The sequence below is a fragment of the Myxine glutinosa genome, chromosome 12, assembly GCF_964187855.1.
Source record: "Myxine glutinosa chromosome 12, kmMyxGlut1.1, whole genome shotgun sequence".
Taxonomy (NCBI): Eukaryota; Metazoa; Chordata; class Myxini; order Myxiniformes; family Myxinidae; genus Myxine; species Myxine glutinosa.
In genome coordinates this window covers 48824963-48843630 of record NC_136272.1, presented here as the reverse complement: position 1 = coordinate 48843630, position 18668 = coordinate 48824963, and the positions used below count along the sequence as shown (strand labels likewise).

Here is an 18668-nt window from a genome sequence, read left to right as displayed (position 1 = left end):
CTGGATTGTGCCTAATAGCCTCGGAAACTGCCTCGGCCGCCTTATGCATCAGAAGATGCAAAAGTTGTGGTCTTCTTCTTATTCTCGATTTTCTCATAATAAAGATTTGTTGAAAATTAATGACAAAAGCTCAAATGGTACACCAAAAAGCATCTCAAAATGCAAGCGGACAAAACAAAATAAACACGGAAGAGATTAAAAAACCCGGTCACCTTGAGATGCACAGCGGTGGCCAGGTTAATAAGAGATATTTGTAAATTGTACTTCCTGTGACTTTGCCTTTTGACATTTTAACCCCATTATTAGTTTTGCTCTGCATGAAATGCAGCGGAATACCTATTATTATTCCTAGAGTTTTTATTATTATTATTCCACCCTATTTTTCACCTCTGAAAACTTTAAAATTAATGTTCTCATCAACCGTTGGTCTGATTGACACAAAATTTTCACCAAGTGATTGCCGAGACTTTTTTTTTTTTTTTTTTGGGATACTCAATCGAGGCTCGTGAAAGAGCGAACATTTATTTCACAAACAAATCAACCAGACAAACAAAATATATCAAAAGAGGGAGCGGAAGACAAGATGGGGAGAGAAGGGGAAGCACACAAACATAACATTTGAGAGCAGGGAGATGTGTGGGATGGAGAGGGCTTGGGGGGAGGAGGCGTGGGAAGAAGGGGGGGGGGGGGTGGGGGGGAGGACACCAAGGACACCAAGGACTTCCAGGACAGAAGTTGGTATTTCAAAAAAGTGGATTTGGGGTGAAATTAGCGGGGGTAGAAAAGATGGAACATGTCTTTCAGGTGTGCCAATCAAGGTTTTGGATGGGGGAATATAAGAGATGGTGGTGAACAGCTGTTTTAAAGACCTGGAGGGTGGAGTGGGATTGAAGAGAGTGAGGGCGTTTGTTCCAGAGGCGGGAGAAAAGAGGAATGAAGGAGTGAAGGAGAGCAGAGAGTCTTTATTTTGGCAGTTTAACCAGAAGAGGGTTGCAGGCAGATCTTGTGCGACCTGTATGAATATTTGGGGGACAGAGCCCAGAGAGAGCTGGGGGGGGGGGGGCAAGGCCAGAGAGGAGTCGGTAGAAGACGGAAAGACCACCAACCTGCCTGCGGTGAGTGAGTGAAAGGCCCTTGGAGTTAGCTTCATCGCGGGAGATTCCAATGATTCTGAACGCTTTGGTTTCAACAGCGTGAAGACGAGCTAGGTGTGAGGCAGGAGCACCAGCCCAGAGGGGAGAGCAGTATTCCATTGAGCTGCAGATGAAAGCCTTGTGTGTGGTGAGGAGCTCAGGTGTGCCAATGAAGGACTTCACACGACGGAGGATGCCCAGTCGGCGACTGGCTTTGGAGGCCAGATTTGAAATGTGGTTTTCCCAGGAAAGATCATGGCAGATAGTGAGGCCCAAAAGCTTGAGTGACAGAACTTCTTGGAGAGGATTATTCAGAAAGTGGATGGGAGGGTTGTCCAGTCGGTCTTTTCGGAGAGACATCGTAAGAGTGTGAGATTTGTCAGGATTGAAAGACATGTTCCACTTGTTTGCCCAGTCTGTGATTTTGTCCAGGTCTGCAGAGAGTGAGGAGGCTGCAGACTGCCGATCTGAGGGATGAGGAATGGAGCGACAGAGAGTAGAGTCATCAGCAAAGAGATAGAGAGGATTTTCAAGAGAGTCAGAGAGATCATTGATGAAGACCAGAAAAAGCACAGGGCCCAGAACACTGCCTTGGGGAACTCCAGCCTGAACAGGAAGAGGAGATGAGAGAAACCCATTCAGGGCCACATGTTGACTACGACTAGAGAGGAAGTCCGCCAGCCATGCGTGGAGATTTCCTTGGATACCAAAGGAGGAGAGTTTGGTGAGCAGAGCGGGGTGCCAGACCGTATCGAAGGCACGTGATATGTCAAGGGAGACAGCTCTAATTTCCTGTTTGGCATTGAGGACCTCCATCCATTGTTGAGAAAGCAGAAGCAGCATGTCCAGACTAGAGTGACCAGGTCTGAAACCAAATTGATGATCAGAGATCAAGCCATTGGAGAAGAGGAAAGATTTCATATCTGAAGCAATGATGGATTCCATGACTTTTCTGATAATTGGGAGAAGGCTGATTGGTCTGTAGTTGCTAGGATCTGTTTTTGCACCTTTTTTGTGCAAAGCGGTGATGTTGGCTGATTTCCAAGCAGATGGCAGATGACCTTGAGCAAAAGAGAGGGTGAAGAGAACAGAGAGAGGGAGTGAAAGAGCGGAAGAACAGGATTTTAGGATCCGTGGGCTGATGCCGTCAGGTCCAGTTGCAGAATCAGAGTCGAGGGTTGACAGAAACTTTTCCACCTTGTCAGGAGGAAAGGACACAGAGTCCAGGAGCGACTGGGTACGGTGGGTACAGAGAGGGATGGGTTTGGGACACAAGATTTAGAGGCAAACACAGAGTTGAGGCATTCAGCTTTTTCACGTGCAGAGTCAGCCGTGTAGCCATTTGAGGTGAGGGAGGGGATGGAGGGGGAACAAACACCAGAAACAGATTTGACCAGACGCCACCAGGATTTGGAAGAGGGAGACAGATAAGAGAGTTCGGTCTTGAGAACGGAGAGATATTGTTTCCTGGCTCTCCTGAGGGTGGACACACACTTGTTTCGGGCCTTGTGAAAATAAATGAGATTTCCTTCCATTGGATTTGCTTTCCCAGGAGACGAAAGCAAGTTGTTTCTGGGCAACAGCCTCACCACAAGATTCCGTGTACCATGGACGGGAGGAAGGGTAACATGTACAATTTTTTTTACTGCTAATTATGACATCATAGGTCATGTGGTATGGGCGCATCTTGGAAAACACCTCCAACTTTTCTCCTCTATATCTCCGAAACAGCTCGATGGGAAAAAAAAAATGAGTCATTGCTCTTTCTAAAGAACTCTGCAATGGGACCAAAAAATGTGTTTATTTAGGATGTTAAAAATACTAACGTTACGAAGTTATAATTCGACAAATAGACCCCTTGATGCCACGAATATGATGTTTTTTTACATGACCTGGGTGAAAAAAAATGCAGAATGCAAAAGATTACGACATCATACGTCACATTGTTCGGCCGCCATATTGTTTTTTCATGAAAAACACTAAAACCCCTTTTCTCCGCAATGGCTGAACAGATTGAGCCCAATCTTTGCATGCAGAATCACATGCCCATGGCAAACAAAAAGTTCACACATGATGTCGTACGTCACATCGTTTAGGAGTTATGACGTTTTTAAGCATAAACTTTAAATCCTATCTCCTCGCTAATTTTTGAAGATATTGAGTGGAAACTTTTCACAAATGTTCTGCATGTGGGGAGGTTAAAACATTACTTGGGAAGTTTCATTGAGTCACATGGTTTGGCAGCAATAAATAATTGAACGATAATCTTAAAAAGCTTCCATCTCTTAAACCGCTTCATTGATCGACGTGAAAATTTATGATGAAGTAGAAGTCATGAAGTGGAACAAGTCTTCATAATTTCAAAATGATTGCATGTACGGTGTGGAAGCTGGAAGTTGTTATTGTGTGAAGAAGAATAAACTATATTTTATCTTCTCCAGCCATGTGTCTTTTTGGTGTGGGTTTAATTATGATGAAAGGGGGGTTGTATCAAAAGCAGGGTTGTATGAAAGCGGGAAGGCGGAGGAAACCGGTCATCACTGCCATCAGTTATAAAGTGGCAGTTGTCGTTAATTATGCCTAGGTCACACATAGGCGGATATTTTGGCGACTACCGGCGACTGCCGGCGATCAAGATTTTTCGGCGACTACTGGCGACTACTGGCGATGTCGGGTGGTAATGTGACCATAAAATATGGTCAGGCGGCAGTATGGCGACTGCAGGCGGCCACATTGACTCGTAACTCGGCCGCCACTAGTCCTACTGCTGTCGTCGTCAGTCTCCCATAGCCGCAGGGGAGACGTGACAGTTCTTCTGTAGTCGATATGCAGCCGCAACAGTGTCGGCCCGTAGTCGGGAAGATGCTGCAGGAAGGCCGTATGGCATTCGCATCTCTGCCGTGCTAGCTGGTGGGGGCGATTGCGGAAGACTATGAGTGACTGGGTTGCGGCCGCTTTACGCTCTTATTACGGATACCGACGACAGCATGGCGGTTCCATCACAACAGCATGGCGGATTTTTTTCCATTGCGACTGAGCGTGCCGTTTTTAAACATTTAAAAAACTTTTTGGCCCCTTTGCGACTCTTGCCGACTGCAGGCGACCTGGGGAGGATAACCACGACTACAGGCGACCGTCCATTACGGTTTCATTATGATTGTCGGCGGATGGTAGCGATTTTTTCAGTCGCCAGTAGTCGCCGACAAATCCGCCTATGTGTGACCTAGGCATTATATTCTCCCTATTTATATCATAATAAAGGTTTGTTCTAAATTCGATGACAAAAGCTTTATTGGTTCAAAAAAAGTTATGGCCTGGACACACACACTCACACTCACACTCACACTCACACACTCACACACACACTCACACTCACACACACACTCACACACACACACACACACACACACTTGCAAACCCTCATCTCCCACTGCATAGGTAAATGGGTTAAAAAGCTTCTCAGTGGTGGTGGTGGTGAAATCTCACCGGTGGTGCAAGGCCTTATAAATGATACAAAGCAGAGCAAACAAAACAATTCTATATCATGAAATTAAACACCCAAACCTTTGGTTTTTAATAGCACCGCTGACCTTCATGAGTAAGACTAGTTCATCATTATATTTCCTTCTCAATGTTGCTGTTTGATTTGATTTAGGCTATATAAACATTAACAGGAAAGGAAAATGTGGTCTGTTGGAATAACTTTGGTTTGCCTTCAAATGTATCGCATATTCACCTTTAGAGTGAGTGGCCTTGTTGCAAGCATTCGATAAACACTGTCCTGTCTGACAATATGACTGTTCAAGATAACGGTTATTGACAATGCACCGATAAGATAACTCTTCATACCTTCCGCTTTCAGAAAACAGAAGCCGCATACTACGACAGCATCGTGGACCACGAACGCCTTGAACCAGAGTTTTTCCGCATGGGATTTTATGGCAAAAAGTTTCCATTCTTTTTGAGGGTAAGTCTTGCTATTTAGACTTTGCAAGAAGTGACCGAACGCTAAGTAATAACATCTGCAACACAAAGCTGGAAGAATGAGAATAAACACAAGGCAATGAAAAACCTCACCCAAAGTTCCATAGTACCCCACACACAGAAACCCCAACTTGGACAACCTCACCACGGTCATGCAGAATGACCATGATAATAAGGCACTTGACTTAGCTGTGCTAGTCAAGGCCGAGCATCGTACAATTTAAGTTTTCCAAAGATGTCATCCTCAAATTTCCCCTTCACTATTCTTGATAATGTTGTACATGATAATAACAGTTATCATTCGTTTTGGTTATGCAGATAGGGTCTTTTAATTGAAGTTATTTTGTCAAGGCAAGGGTGGAATTAACTTCACCTAATTATTGATATACTGTATTAGTCTTTCTGTACAACTCACTGAACATCCTTACAACTCCAGGGCCTTCAGAAAGTATTCACACCCCTTGAATTTTTCACATTTTTGTTGTCTTACAGCCTCAATTTAAAATTGATTAAATTGAGATTTTTTGGTCACTGTTCTACACATAATAAATACCCCATAATGTCAAAGTGCAACTTTTTTTTTTTTTTAGAAATTTTTACAAATTAATTAAAAACTAAAAGCTGAAATGTCTTGAGTCAAAAGTATTTGACCGCTTTGCTATGACACTCCAGATTGAGTTCAAGTGCATCCAATTTCCTTTGATCATCCTTGAGATGTCTCTACAACTTCATAGGAGTCCACCTGTGGCCAATTCAATTGATTGGACATGATTTAGAAATAAACACACCTCTCTATATAAGATCCCATAGTTGCCAGTGCATGTCAGAGCAGAATCTCTACCAAGAAGTCCAAGGAACTCTTTGGCCTGAATGCAAAGCGCTATATCTGGTGAAAACCGAGCACAGCTCATCGCCAATACCACACCATCCCTACCGTGAAGTATGGTGGTTGCAGCATAATGCTATGGGGATGTTTTTCAGCGGCAGGGACAGGGAGAATTTTAAGGATAGAAGGAACAATGAATGGAGCCAAATACAGGCATACCCTTGAGGAGAACCTGCTTCAGAGTGCAAAAGACCTTGGACTGCGGCAAAGATTTATGTTACAAACAGGACAATGACACCAAGCATACAGCCAAACCAACACTGGAATGACTTCAGAACAAGAATGTAAAAGTTATTGAGTGGCCCAGCCAAAGCCCAGACTTGAATCCCATTGAGAATCTGTGGAAAGACTTGAGGATTGATGTTCACCGACACTCCCCATCCAACTCGACAGAGCTTGGGAAAATCTGCAAGGAAGAATGGGAGAAACTCCCCAAATCCAGATGTGCAAAGCTGATACAGACATACCCAAGAAGACTTGAAGCTGTAATCACTGCGAAAGGCGCTTCTACAAAGTATTGACTCAGGGGGTTGAATACTTGTGTTAATTATGTATTTCAGAATTTCATTTTTAATTATTTTGTAAAAGTTTCTTAAAAAGAAATTCCACTTTAACATTATGGGGTAGTATGTGTAGATTGGCGACAAAAATTTTCAATTAAACTCAATTTTACTTCAGTAACACAAAAAATGTGAAAAAGGTCAAGGGGTGTGAATACTCTGAAGGAACTGTATGCAGTGTTCATCACGACATTTCCTTGTGTATGTTCGCCAACTTACTCGTTACCTTTCTCTGTTGGCAGAATAAAGAGTTTGTGTGTCGTGGCCACGAATCGGAGAGGCTTGAGAGTTTTTCCCAGCGCATCATGGCCGAGTTTCCACAAGGCATCCTTCTTCAGCAAGCCGGCCAGCCAGATGATACAATCACCAGCTCCGATGGGCAACGTATCCTTAACCACCTCCATCCAGCCAGGCTGGGCATGCGAGGAAGAGTAAAATGGCTCTGTTTACATATAAAGCAAACATTTTGCTTTGGGATCGATCTGGCCTTTTGTTTAGTGGCTGTAAATAAAGACAGCTGATTTGTCTGCTTTAAACCACCAAAATGTAGTCTCTTTAAGAATACACCATAGGTTGAATCTCGACAAGTCAAATAGCACTTTCAATAGGTCTGTTCTGAGTACCAGCTTGCTGGGATGAATGATCCCGGTGTGTACCCCGGTTTAGAATAGGTACACCGTATCCCTGCGCATCGTAAGAGGCGACCAAGGGTTGGCGTCAGGAAGGGCATCCGGCCATAAAAACATTGCCTCAAACAGGGAACCATGATTGTCATGGGGCCCGCAAGGCCAACCCCCGCTCTAGCGGTGAAAATGGCCTTAAAACGATCATTCATTCATTCATTTCATAGGTCTGTTCTGATAAGTTTAGCTTTATAAGCCAAAGCCTGAATGGTATTTTAATTTCACCAAAACTGGTTGTAGTTGGGAAGAACCATGTTCAAAATTGAAGGTACCACCAACTTGTTTAGCTGCTCTGAATGCAAGGCTGTGGTCTAACATTTTCCCACCGAGTGGTCTTCGTCAATCCCAAATGAAGACCTATGGTGGTTAAAACATTCAAACCTGAGCATTGCCACCTTGGATGTTATATTACTTCCTAAAATTTTTAACACCTCTTTCAATCTCCAAATTCATTCCTGAAAATCCGAGTTGTGTCTACTTGTTTTATACTGTTAACCCCCCCCCCCCCTCCCTTTTCTGCCCCAGCTCTCTCTCTTGCACAGATCTCCCGATGTCCTTGTTCTATACTGATGTAATTGTGTGCTTCCCTCTCTCTCCCCTCTTGTCTCCCGCTCCCTTTATTATAAGTTTTATGTGTCCGTTTATGTTTTTTTCTGTTTGAGTGTTAGCTCATACATGAGCCTCGTCTTGTATCCCCCCAAAAAAACCCCAAAAAACCAGGTGTTTAGACTCGTGGAAATGCAGAACTCCAGTGGGCAAAGGCTCATCAGATAGTCAGCCCAAGGAGAAACAGGTGTTTAAGAACTCATTTCTTGTCCACCTGTATCTCCTTGGGCCGGCTATCTGCTGTCCATTATCTCATGCATGGAAAACGGGATTAGGAGAGGAGATTCAGGTGAAAGGGTGACAGGCTACCAGTGCATGGAGTAAGATTCAAAAGGAGAAATCTCGGAGATCATGATGTGGTAGTGAGCAGCAGACGTAAAGGTCTGTAGGAAAGAGCATGAGACAACAGATACAGGAAGATTATTCCACAGACAACAGTGGAAGCGATCAAATTAATGGAGGTGGGTGTTAGACTTAGACTTGGGGAGTATAACGACGTACAAACTTCTGACATAATGTGTCATAAAAGATGGCAGGGTTTGGATGTAGAGGTGAGAGGGTAGGATGATCAAGAGCAGAAGGGAATTGGTGAAAGACTGCATGGACTCCTACCTAGTTGCCTGTGGTGAGCAATAAGAAGAGCATAATAGCATGGTGTCTTGAGCGGTCAAGGAAGCAGATTACGTCATCTCCATAGAATCAAGGGGGCAAGATGGAAAGCAGGATCACCAGCCCAAAGTGTGGAGCCACGTTGCATTGCAGTTCAGATGAAGGCCAGATCCCTAATTATAAGCGGTGGATGGCAAAGGAAGGACTTGACTTGTGTGGAAAATTCTTAGGTGTTCGCTGGCTTTGAAGGTCTGCCTGGGGATGTGATCAGCCAAATACAACTTGTATCTTCATGATGATCAGATCCAGGAGATTCTGAAACTGTACACAATGTCATCGGTGATGGTCAGGCCAAGGAGCTTCTGAGATGGTACCTTTCCCATAGACTGACCATAGCAGTAAATTAGCCAGCCAGTCTTTGTGTTGGGACAAAGTGAAAATATGGGTCTTTTTAGCTGCGACGAGCAGCTCTATTTGAGGACCGCGTTGTTGTTGTTGGGGTGCCCTTTTGAATAGCGCATGCGCATGCGAAACCTGGTGTTGGCTTCGCGGTTAGGGTGCTGGCTTGGGATCATAGGATCCTGGGTTCGAATCCCGGTCGATCGCTGAATTAACGCCAGTGGGGTTCACTCAGCCTGTCATCCTTCCGAGGTTGGCAAATTGAGTACCAGCTTGCTGGGATGAATGATCACGGTGTGTACCCTGGGTTAGAATAGGTACACCGTATCCCTGCGCATCGTAAGAGCGTGACCAAGGGTTGGCGTCAGGAAGGGCATCCGGCCATAAAAACATTGCCTCAAACAGGGAACCATGATTGTCATGGGGCCCGCAAGGCTAACCCCCGCTCTAGCGGGGAAAATGGCCTTAAAACGATCATTCATGCGCATACACTCGGACGTGCGTTGGTATGAGGTAAGAACATATTGCAACGGATATCCTCATGATTCTACACATCGCAGCTGGTGACCACACTGTGGTCATTTTTCTCTTGTTTAAATACAAGATCAAGCCTTTCGAAAGAGCAAGGAGACAGATGGTGAAAAGACATCGGACTAACAATTAGATAGTGGGGCCCTGTTTAGACAGAGCAGGAAAGGGAATGCAATGTTTTTGATCTGTCTTGAAGCCTTGAAGGGAAAATGAGATTGAAGAGACTGAGGAAGTTGATTCCACAGGCAGGAAGATATCGGAACATATAAGTGGAGGTGGGTAGTGAATCTGGATTTTGGGAGTTTCACCAGGAGGAGGTTGCTGGCAGACCTTGTGCCCATGCAGAAACCTGGGGGAATGAGCACAGAAAGAACAGAGGGTGTAAAACCAGAAAGGAGGTGGTAGAAGACAACGAGACCACCGACCTGTCTGCGATGTGAAAGTGATAGTCCCAGAGACTCAGCTTCATCGGGTGGGAGATTCCATTGATTTTGAAGGCCTTGGTTTCCATGCTGGCAAGCTAAGAAAGCTGTAAAGCAGGGGTGCCAGCCCCAGAGGGGAGAGCATTACTCCAAAAATCTGCAGATGAAGGCCTTGTAGGTGGATAGAAGTTCAGTTGTGCCAAGGAAAGATTTTGCATGATGGAGGATGCCCAGTCGGAAAAAGGCTTTGGAGGCCAACTAAGTGTGGGTTGCCCAAGAAAGATCAAGACTCAAGAGAGGCCCAAATATTTGAGTAACTGAACCTCTTAAAGAGGATTATTTAGAAAGTAGATGGGAGGGGTATGCCATGAGAAGGTAGGGCAGCACATGCTTGAAGTATTCAAGTAAAGAGGTGGGATGGAACAGCCTTTGAAGTGCAGTTCCGCAAATGGGAGAAAAGAGCAACTAAGGAGCTGAAGTGTGCAGTAAGCTTGGATTTTGGGAGTTTCACCAGGAAGGGTACGGAGAAGAACAGGTACATCCTGGAGGAGCTGTGGAGGGTCCTGTCACAATTAATCGTACATATTAAACAATATGTCTTGCAACCTTATCCAAAGACAGTGTACACCTGTTGATTTTATATATTTGACTATCTTATCGTGTTTGGTGAATCCTTATGTGTAAAAACTGGAAGAACACAAACTCAGCAAGTTGCTATTTACTTCGTCTTTTTCAAGATTTTGGAAACCTGTTGGGAGCAGAGTTACTCCATGTTTTTTAGATGAGTCTGCAAACTAGTGAGGTGCCTTTGAGGTGTTAGAAGAGTTGTTGTTTGCCTCCTCCCAAGCTCATAGGTGGCTGATCTGTTCAAATATGGAAAATTGTTGTTTAATTTCCTTACTTTTCACCGATTGATTGCAAAAGTTATGGCAAACTATGCGAAAGTATAGTAGTTGGTAGGGTCAATTGTAGCATTTCAGGTTTTAATAAACTCTGAAGAAATGTATTCCATTATGGGGAGAAACTCATTCAATAACGTCATGGATTATTGACGGAAGTGATGATCACTGTCAATCTAGAACGGCACTCAGTAGAGCGCATACCTCCGCCAGACTGAACTGTTGATGTTTTGCATTCCACTGATAGGCCGGATTTGGATTAGGACCTGAACCAAAATCTAATCGGCTTGTTCTTGTCACCTCACCAACTTATCCACCTAGTTTTATCATAATGCATTCACAACTTTTTGAGATATCCTGTTCACAGACAGGTGTGAAAACATGTCGGTGATGACCTAATCATGCAAATCGAGACAGCCATTCAAAAGACATGTCAGCTACGTCATTATCAGATAAGAAAGCGACTCTCGGCGAAGCTGTGTGTGTGTTTGTGTGTTTGTGTGTTACTGTGTGTGTCTGTGTGGTACTGTGTGTGTTTGTGTGTTACTGTGTGTGTTTGTGTGTTACAGTGTGTGTTTGTGTGTGTGTGTTTGTGTGTCACTGTGTGTGTTTGTGCCATCATTGCCATCACTTCTCTGATCAACCATTCCTCCACTCCTGAGGAAGTTAGGAGTGGAGGAATGGTTGATCAGAGTAGTGATGGCAATGTACAAAAGAGCGCGTACAGCTGTAAGGACGAAGGACGGGAACAGTGGTGAGTTTGAGGTGAAGGTGGGAGTGCATCAGGGGTCGGTACTAAGTCCACTACTATTTGAAGCTGTGATGGAGGTGCTGGCTTGGAACGTAAAGGAGGGTTCACCGTGGGAGTTGTTGTATGCAGATGATCTGGTGCTGACTGCAGAAAGTATGGATGGACTGAAGGAGAAGATGAACTAGTGGAAGGAATGTATGGAGACAAAAGGTCTGAAGGTGAATATCGGAAAAACGAAGGTGATGGCAAGTGGTAAAGCATGTGGTGAGGTGGAAAGAACTGGGAAGTGGCCGTGTGCTGTGTGGAGGAAGGGTGTCGGAGTGAATTCCATTCAATGTACAATGTGCGCTGAGTGGGTTCATCAAAAATGTAGTGGTCTGAGAGGGTCATTAACCAGTGTGGCAGCTACATTCAAATGTAAGGTGTGCACAGAGGGAGCTGCAGATGGAGGAAATGTTCAGTTGGATCTTGGAGATGACGTGAAGCTGGAAGGTGTGAAAACATTTTGTTAACTAGGAGACATGCTGAATGGAGAAGGTGGATCAGACTCGGCAACGGTTGCGAGAGTGAGATGTGCATGGAAGAAGTTTCGGGAACTGAGTGGCATGCTGACGAGGAGGGGAGTGTCATTGAAGCTGAAGGGAAAGGTGAATGCTGCATGTGTGAGAAGTGTTATGATTTATGGGAGCGAGACATGGGTAATGAATGTAGAGCAGCAACGAAGGCTGGAAAGGGTGGAAATGCGAATGGTTCGGTGGATGTGCGGAGTATCGTTGAGAGAGAGGAAGACAAATGATGAATTGCGAAAGATGATGGTAAATAGAGCCTGTGATGGATGCTGTGAAGAGAAACAGGTTGAGATGGTTTCGTCATGCGTTGAGGAAGGATGAAAGTGACTGGTTGAGAAGAGTGATGGAAATGAATGTAGAAGGAAGTAGAAGACGGGGAAGACCGAGAAAGACTTGGCTAAAGATGGTGGAAGAAGAAATGCGGGCAAGGGGGTAAACAAGGGGAGATGCAGAAAATAGGGCAAAATGGAGAAGATTGTCATGGGGACCGCAAAGCGAACCCCCGCTCTTGCAGGGAAAATGGCCTTAAAATGCATGTTGTTGTTTTGTTTGTGTGTGTTTGTGCGTTACTGTGTGTGTTACTGTTTGTGTGTGTGTGTGTTACTGTGTGTGTGTGTGTGTGTGTGTTACTGTGTGTGTTTGTGTGTGTTACTGTGTGTGTTTGTGTGTCACCGTGTGTGTTTGTGTGTCACTGTGTGTGTGTGTTGTTGTTTGTGTGTTACTGTGTGTGTGTGTTACTGTTTGTGTGTGTGTGTGTCTGTGTGTTATTGTGTGTGTTATTGTGTGTGTGTGTGTTATTGCGTGTGTGTGTTACTGTGTGTGTGTTACTAAGTGTGTTACTGTGTGTGTGTTACTGTGTGTGTGTTACTGTTTGTGTGTGTGTGTGTGTGTGTGTGTGTGTCTGTCTTACAGTTTGTGTGTTACTGTGTGAGTGTTTGTGTGTCACTGTGTGTGTGTGTGTGTGTGTGTGTGTGTGTGTTACTGTGTGTGTGTTGCTGTGTGTGTGTGTGTGTGTGTGTGTGTGTGTTACTGTGTGTGTGTTGCTGTGTGTGTGTTGCTGTGTGTGTGTGTGTGTGTGTGTGTGTGTGTGTGTGTGTGTGTGTGTGTGTTGTTGTTGTTTGTGTGTTACTGTGTGTGTTACTGTTTGTGTGTTACTGTTTGTATGTGTGTGTGTGTCTGTGTGTGTTATTGTGTGTTTGTGTGTGTTACTGTGTGTGTGTGTGTGTGTTACTATGTGTGTGTGTTACTATGTGTGTGCGTGTTGGTGTGTGTTATTGTGTGGGTGGGTGTGTGTGTTACTATGTGTGTGTGTGTGTGTGTGTGTGTGTGTTATTGTGTATGTGTGTTACTGTTTGTGTGTTACTGTGTGTGTGTGTGTGTCTTACAGTTTGTGTGTTACTGTGTGTGTTTGTGTGTTACTGTGTGTGTGTGTGAGTGTGTGTGTGTTTGTGTGTTACTGTGTGTGTGTGTGTGTGTGTGTGTGTCTGTGTGTGTGTGGTTCTGTGCGAGTGTGTTATTGTGTGGTTATGTAATATTGTGTGGTAATGTGTTAGTGTGTGTGTGTATTGCTATGTGTGTGTGTTGCTATGTGTGTGTGTTTTACTATGTGTGTGTGTTACTTTGTGTGTGTTACTTTGTGTGTGTTACTGAAACTGAACGAAACTGTCAGCCAGCTGAATGAGCAAAAGAATGCTCCTTTGCCCCCGCTGTGAGAGATGGCAGAGTTGCCATCCCATTACATCGGGCATCTTCTACCATCAATTTTGCACATCAAATTTCAACCAATCAAAAATTTGCCAATCACTACCCATCCTCTGCCAAACATCACCCTGCCAATCCTTTGCCAATCATCAAATTTTGCTTTTCAATTTCGGGTCCAAAACACTATCCTCATCATCACAGTCTACTCACTTGAGCCTCTCGGTGCGCCAATTCACTTCTACAGCCCGGCTTCGCACGGCCGAGCAATGAATGCGGGTTGCTTGGTGCCGGCGGCTGGATGCGTCCGGCATTCGGTGCAAGGACGGGGGCTTACCCGGGCCGAGATCCCACGCACCATCTCGGCACAGAGCCGTCCAATGGCTCGATTTCGACCTGCCGGAATGCCTCAACCACAAAGGGTTGTCGTGACGACCCTTCCTACAAGGCCGCCCGCTCCGCTTAGTGGGGCACGGACGCGGCCGTTCAAAGCACGGCCGGCGTGGATCTCGCACGGCGGTTCTTTCGAAACCGCCGCGGATCCCCGCGGCATGCAAAGCTGCCCGGTTCGCACCGAAGGCCCGATTCGGCTATACGTCGCTCTAACCGCTAACCCGGTTAGCGTCGATGCTCCATTCGCATGCTTACACCCCGCAGCCCGTTCCTTGCTCATACATCCAGCCGTCTCCCTGCTCTTTGTCATTGCACCTTCCCTGGCACACCCAGGTACACTTAAATCCGCTTACAGACTTTGTCACACACCTGACCACCGCACACCTTTGCACACACTCGTCGTTCGCACACCTCACCAACACACCTCTTCACGCCCCCTCCTCGGTCACCTCCTCTGTGACAACCACAGGTGTGCTCTCACTTGCACACCCAATCACGTGCCTCACTACCAATTCCAGTGTGCATTCCCACACACGCTCTACCATTCCAGGTGTGCATCCTTCCATTCCAGATGTACATCCTCTCTCACCTGCCACAACCAACTCACGCTCTGTGTCACTCTCACTACTCTTACCTCCACTCTCGGTCGCGCATTCACCCTTACTCTCGACAGCGCACTCTTTCCTCATGCACCCGTCCGTTACACACCTTTCTCGTGCACACTCTTGCACACACTCTCCCGTTACACCCTCTGTAACACTCACCACAGGTGTGCATTCTCCCTTACTCTTGACAGCGCACTCTTTCCTCATGCACCCGTCCATTACACACCTTTCTCGCGCATCCTCTTGCGCACACTCTCCCGTTACACCCTCCGTAAGACTCACCACAGGCGTGCATGCTTCCGTTACATCCCTAGTAACACTCCCCACTACGCGCTTCCGTGTGCTCCCTCGCACATGCGCTACGACCAACTCACTCTCGACAGCACACTCGCTCCTCGGCGCGCACTTTTTCCTCACACACCCCAGAGTCGGACATTCTCGCACACCTCCTCTCTCATACTCCGTACCTGTCGCACACTTCACCAACGGCCTCTCACGAACACCCGGATCCAAATCAACCCCCAAGCCAACTGAAGCTTCCCTCACACCATATACATTTCCGAATATATCGCCACTCACCTTGGCACCTCGTCTCCATACCTCCTTCGCCACCTGCAAACTCTTTATTTGGTTAGCGAGCACACCATCACGATTTGAGCACTGACCTTGCACATATTCCATTACTTCCTCCTTTATCTCCCTCTTAGTTTCCCTCCATCTCTTCTTAATTTCACTCACCCCCTCTTCCACCTTCTCTAATTTTTCCTTCACCTCTTTTATTTCCCGGTGCATCTCCTCAATTTCGTCCTCTAACGCTACTTTGACCGTCTCTATGTGCGTCCTCACCTCCAGGTCCTTCGTCTCCATTACTTCTGTCACCTCGTCCAACCTCATTGTCAGTCCCTCACGTACCATCTGACATTCCTTCTGTGTCGCTATTAATTCATTTTTAATGTCTTTTTGTGTCGCTTTTAACCCCCCGATTATTGCAGTGTTCTTTTCCACTTGGTCCACAAGTTCCTTTTGTCCCACTGTCAGCTGTTCTACTCCCCTCGTCAGACCCTCTATTCCCCCCTGTAACCTAGCCGTATTATTCCTCACCTCTTTCTCCATACGCTTCTCACCTCGCTTTACCTCCTCGCGTACCCCTGAGACCTCCTCGCTTACACCTCGTCGTATCTCCTCCTTCATCTCCTCCATCTCTTTAGTAGATGCCGCCCTCATCTGTCCCAATTCATCCCTCTGAGCATCCAATTTACCTTCTAACCCGACTTGCACCTCATCTATCTGGTTCCCCATCCGTTTGATTTCCCGGGCGGATTGCTCCCCTATTTCCCGCAATTTGTCTTCCATCTTACCTTCTAGCCCCGTTAACCCATTCTTCACCTCTTTTATCCCGTTGTCTAACCCCTCAAATTTATTGTCTAACCCCTCCAATTTGCTGTCCAACCCCTTAAAATTATTGTCTAACCGTTCACCGGTACCCCTCGCTTCATCCCTCATTTGGCCCCTCAATCGCTCACTATCAGCCCTCGCTTCGTCCCTTATCCACTCACCCATTTTTTCCATATACCCCATCATCTGCGCCGCAAAGAGGTTCAATTTCCCCAGCGCTGCGGTCTCGACTGCCGCAGCGCCGCCATTTTGTGCCTCTTCAACCACGTGCGCGAGGGCGCCATTTTGTGCGCCTGATACTCCCTCAACCACCTCCTCATTGCTCTCCTCCATTTCTTTCCTGTGGTCCTGGGTTACCCCTAACCCCTATTCTAGCTCACCCACCTGCATCCGATCGCCTTGATTGTCCATGGCACGATTTCCAAATTTAGGATTTTATAAAACAATTTCGGGTGCTCTTAATTTTGACCAAATTTTTTCCTTTTAGACGTTTTAAAAATTTGGTTCGGGCCTCGAATCTCACTCCCAGACACCAATTGTTACGGATATGGAGTACGGCTCTTCCCTCTTAGCAAGGGGTGGTTAGTCCCTTGTCTTGTTAAGCTGACCGTCTCCGCTCCTGGCACTTGTAACGCTATCCCGCGGGATGGAACGGATCAGGGTTATGGGCCCAGGGTTTATCCCGAATACCTTTATCCATCCCTCCGCAGACTAGGGAGACAAGTACCGCTCGAACCCCGGTTTGGATGGTCTAGTTAGTTGCCGAGCGGTTTTTAGCAACCCGACGTTCGAGCCATTACCAATCACTAAACCCGATTCTCAAACGTTGGCCGAATCGCGCCACGTACACTCGATATTGAAACCACTAAAGCGACCGAACGAGAATGAAGAAGAAGAAGTACGGAGGAATAACAGGATTTATTAATTATTTACACAAGCCAAAGCAAAGAGAGCAGTCAAGGCTATATACAGAAAATGGAAGGAGCAGAAACACAGTGAAATCATTAGCTTACCTTTACAAGCTTAATTAATAAACCCCAGGACAACGTTAAAGACAGACGGACGATCACACTTACACGGGGAAATGCAGACAGGAAGGAATGGCTTGGAGATGGGTGGCTTTTAGAGGCAAGGAAGGTTCAGCGGGTACTGGGCACGGTCGGGCCAGAAGGCACCGCCGTCAAGAAGGCGAGCCGCGGTCGTTGGTCCCAAACTGCGCGGGCGAAGTTCCTTTCTCCGTACTGCTGCCTCGTGCGGTCCTTGCGTTGCCTCGGTCCGTTTTTCCTGCAGCGCGGCACGTCTCACGGCGGCTTGGTCACACCTGCTCATCTCCAGCGCATCTCCTGGACTCAGAACTCATCCCTCCTCTCAGCTCATCTCCGTGGGGAGCGTCCCGCGGCGGGTTATATAGGCCCTGCCCTTCACCCTTTGCGAACCTTCCCCAAGCGTTCTCTCTCCGCCCTCTCAAGCCAAACCCCTCGTTCTGGGTTGGATGAGCGGGGCCGACTTACTCCTCCCCTCTATGATGAGGTGGAGACCCGCCTTTCTTCTTCGTCGTTACCTCGTGCGTAATGGAGTCAAATGCAGCAAAGTGGACGGCAGATGAAAATGCAGCAAAGTGCCTAAAGAGTCAATTGCAGCAAAGTGGCAAACCTGGCACTTGGAAGCTGCCATGGGGCGTCGGAGGGCCTACTCTTATTTAATTCGGTGCAATGAAGAGTCAAACTAGTGGGAAACACATCCTTAACCTACAGAGAATAAGGGACTAACTATTTAAAAGGATATATGGTGTCCTGTGTGTAGGTTTATGAAATTAACTAAGAGGATGAGCTTCGACCTTTCTTTACATTACGAGGGTCAGTTACACACAACAAAACCATACTTCTCACATTCGTTACACTTTCTCAAAATCGTTACACTTCTCAAATTCGTTACAATATATATATATATATATATATATATATATATATATATATATATATATATATATATATATATATATATATATATATATATATGGATGGTTGCCTACGCGGATACATATACACATCATCAAGGCTCGTGGAGGAGCAAGTACTGGTACACTGAACGGATCAGGACGCAACAGGAGAAAAGGAACAGCAGAGAGATGGGGGAAACACCAACAGTAGAGCCGAAGGCCAAGACAGGGAGGCGGACAAACAATGGGTGTCGGGAAGAATGGAGGAAGGAGAGGATACATGGGGTGGACAAGAGGGATACAAAAGGAAACTCTCAGGATTGAAGGATGCTTGTTTGTTTGTTCTCCCTGTCCATTGTTCTACCTGTCCTCCGACACTAGCCTTCACAAGCAAGACCAGTTCTTCATTTTCCTCATTGTAATCTGTGAATAACTATCGTGTGTATAATCATATAAGCTAGAAGACCTCTTCCTTTACATTCACGTTTTTTTTCTTCACATCACATTCTGTTTAACCTCATTCCAAAGTGTTTGATCGAACGATCTATATTGGGAAAACACACAAATTGGGATATTTTTGAACAAGGCGTTATGAATATATAAAAT

The 18668-nt window shown here is 46.0% G+C and overlaps 1 protein-coding gene across 1 annotated transcript in view; it reads left to right on the top strand.

Annotated features, from left to right (window-relative positions):
• Positions 1–18668, top strand: part of LOC137437234 (dedicator of cytokinesis protein 3-like) — a 317733-nt gene that overhangs the window by 271785 nt on the left and 27280 nt on the right. Inside the window, exons 43-44 of the mRNA XM_078766260.1 lie at positions 4996–5100; positions 6806–6947. Coding sequence (XP_078622386.1) covers positions 4996–5100; positions 6806–6947 — 247 coding nt within the window. The remainder of the gene's footprint in view (positions 1–4995; positions 5101–6805; positions 6948–18668) is intronic.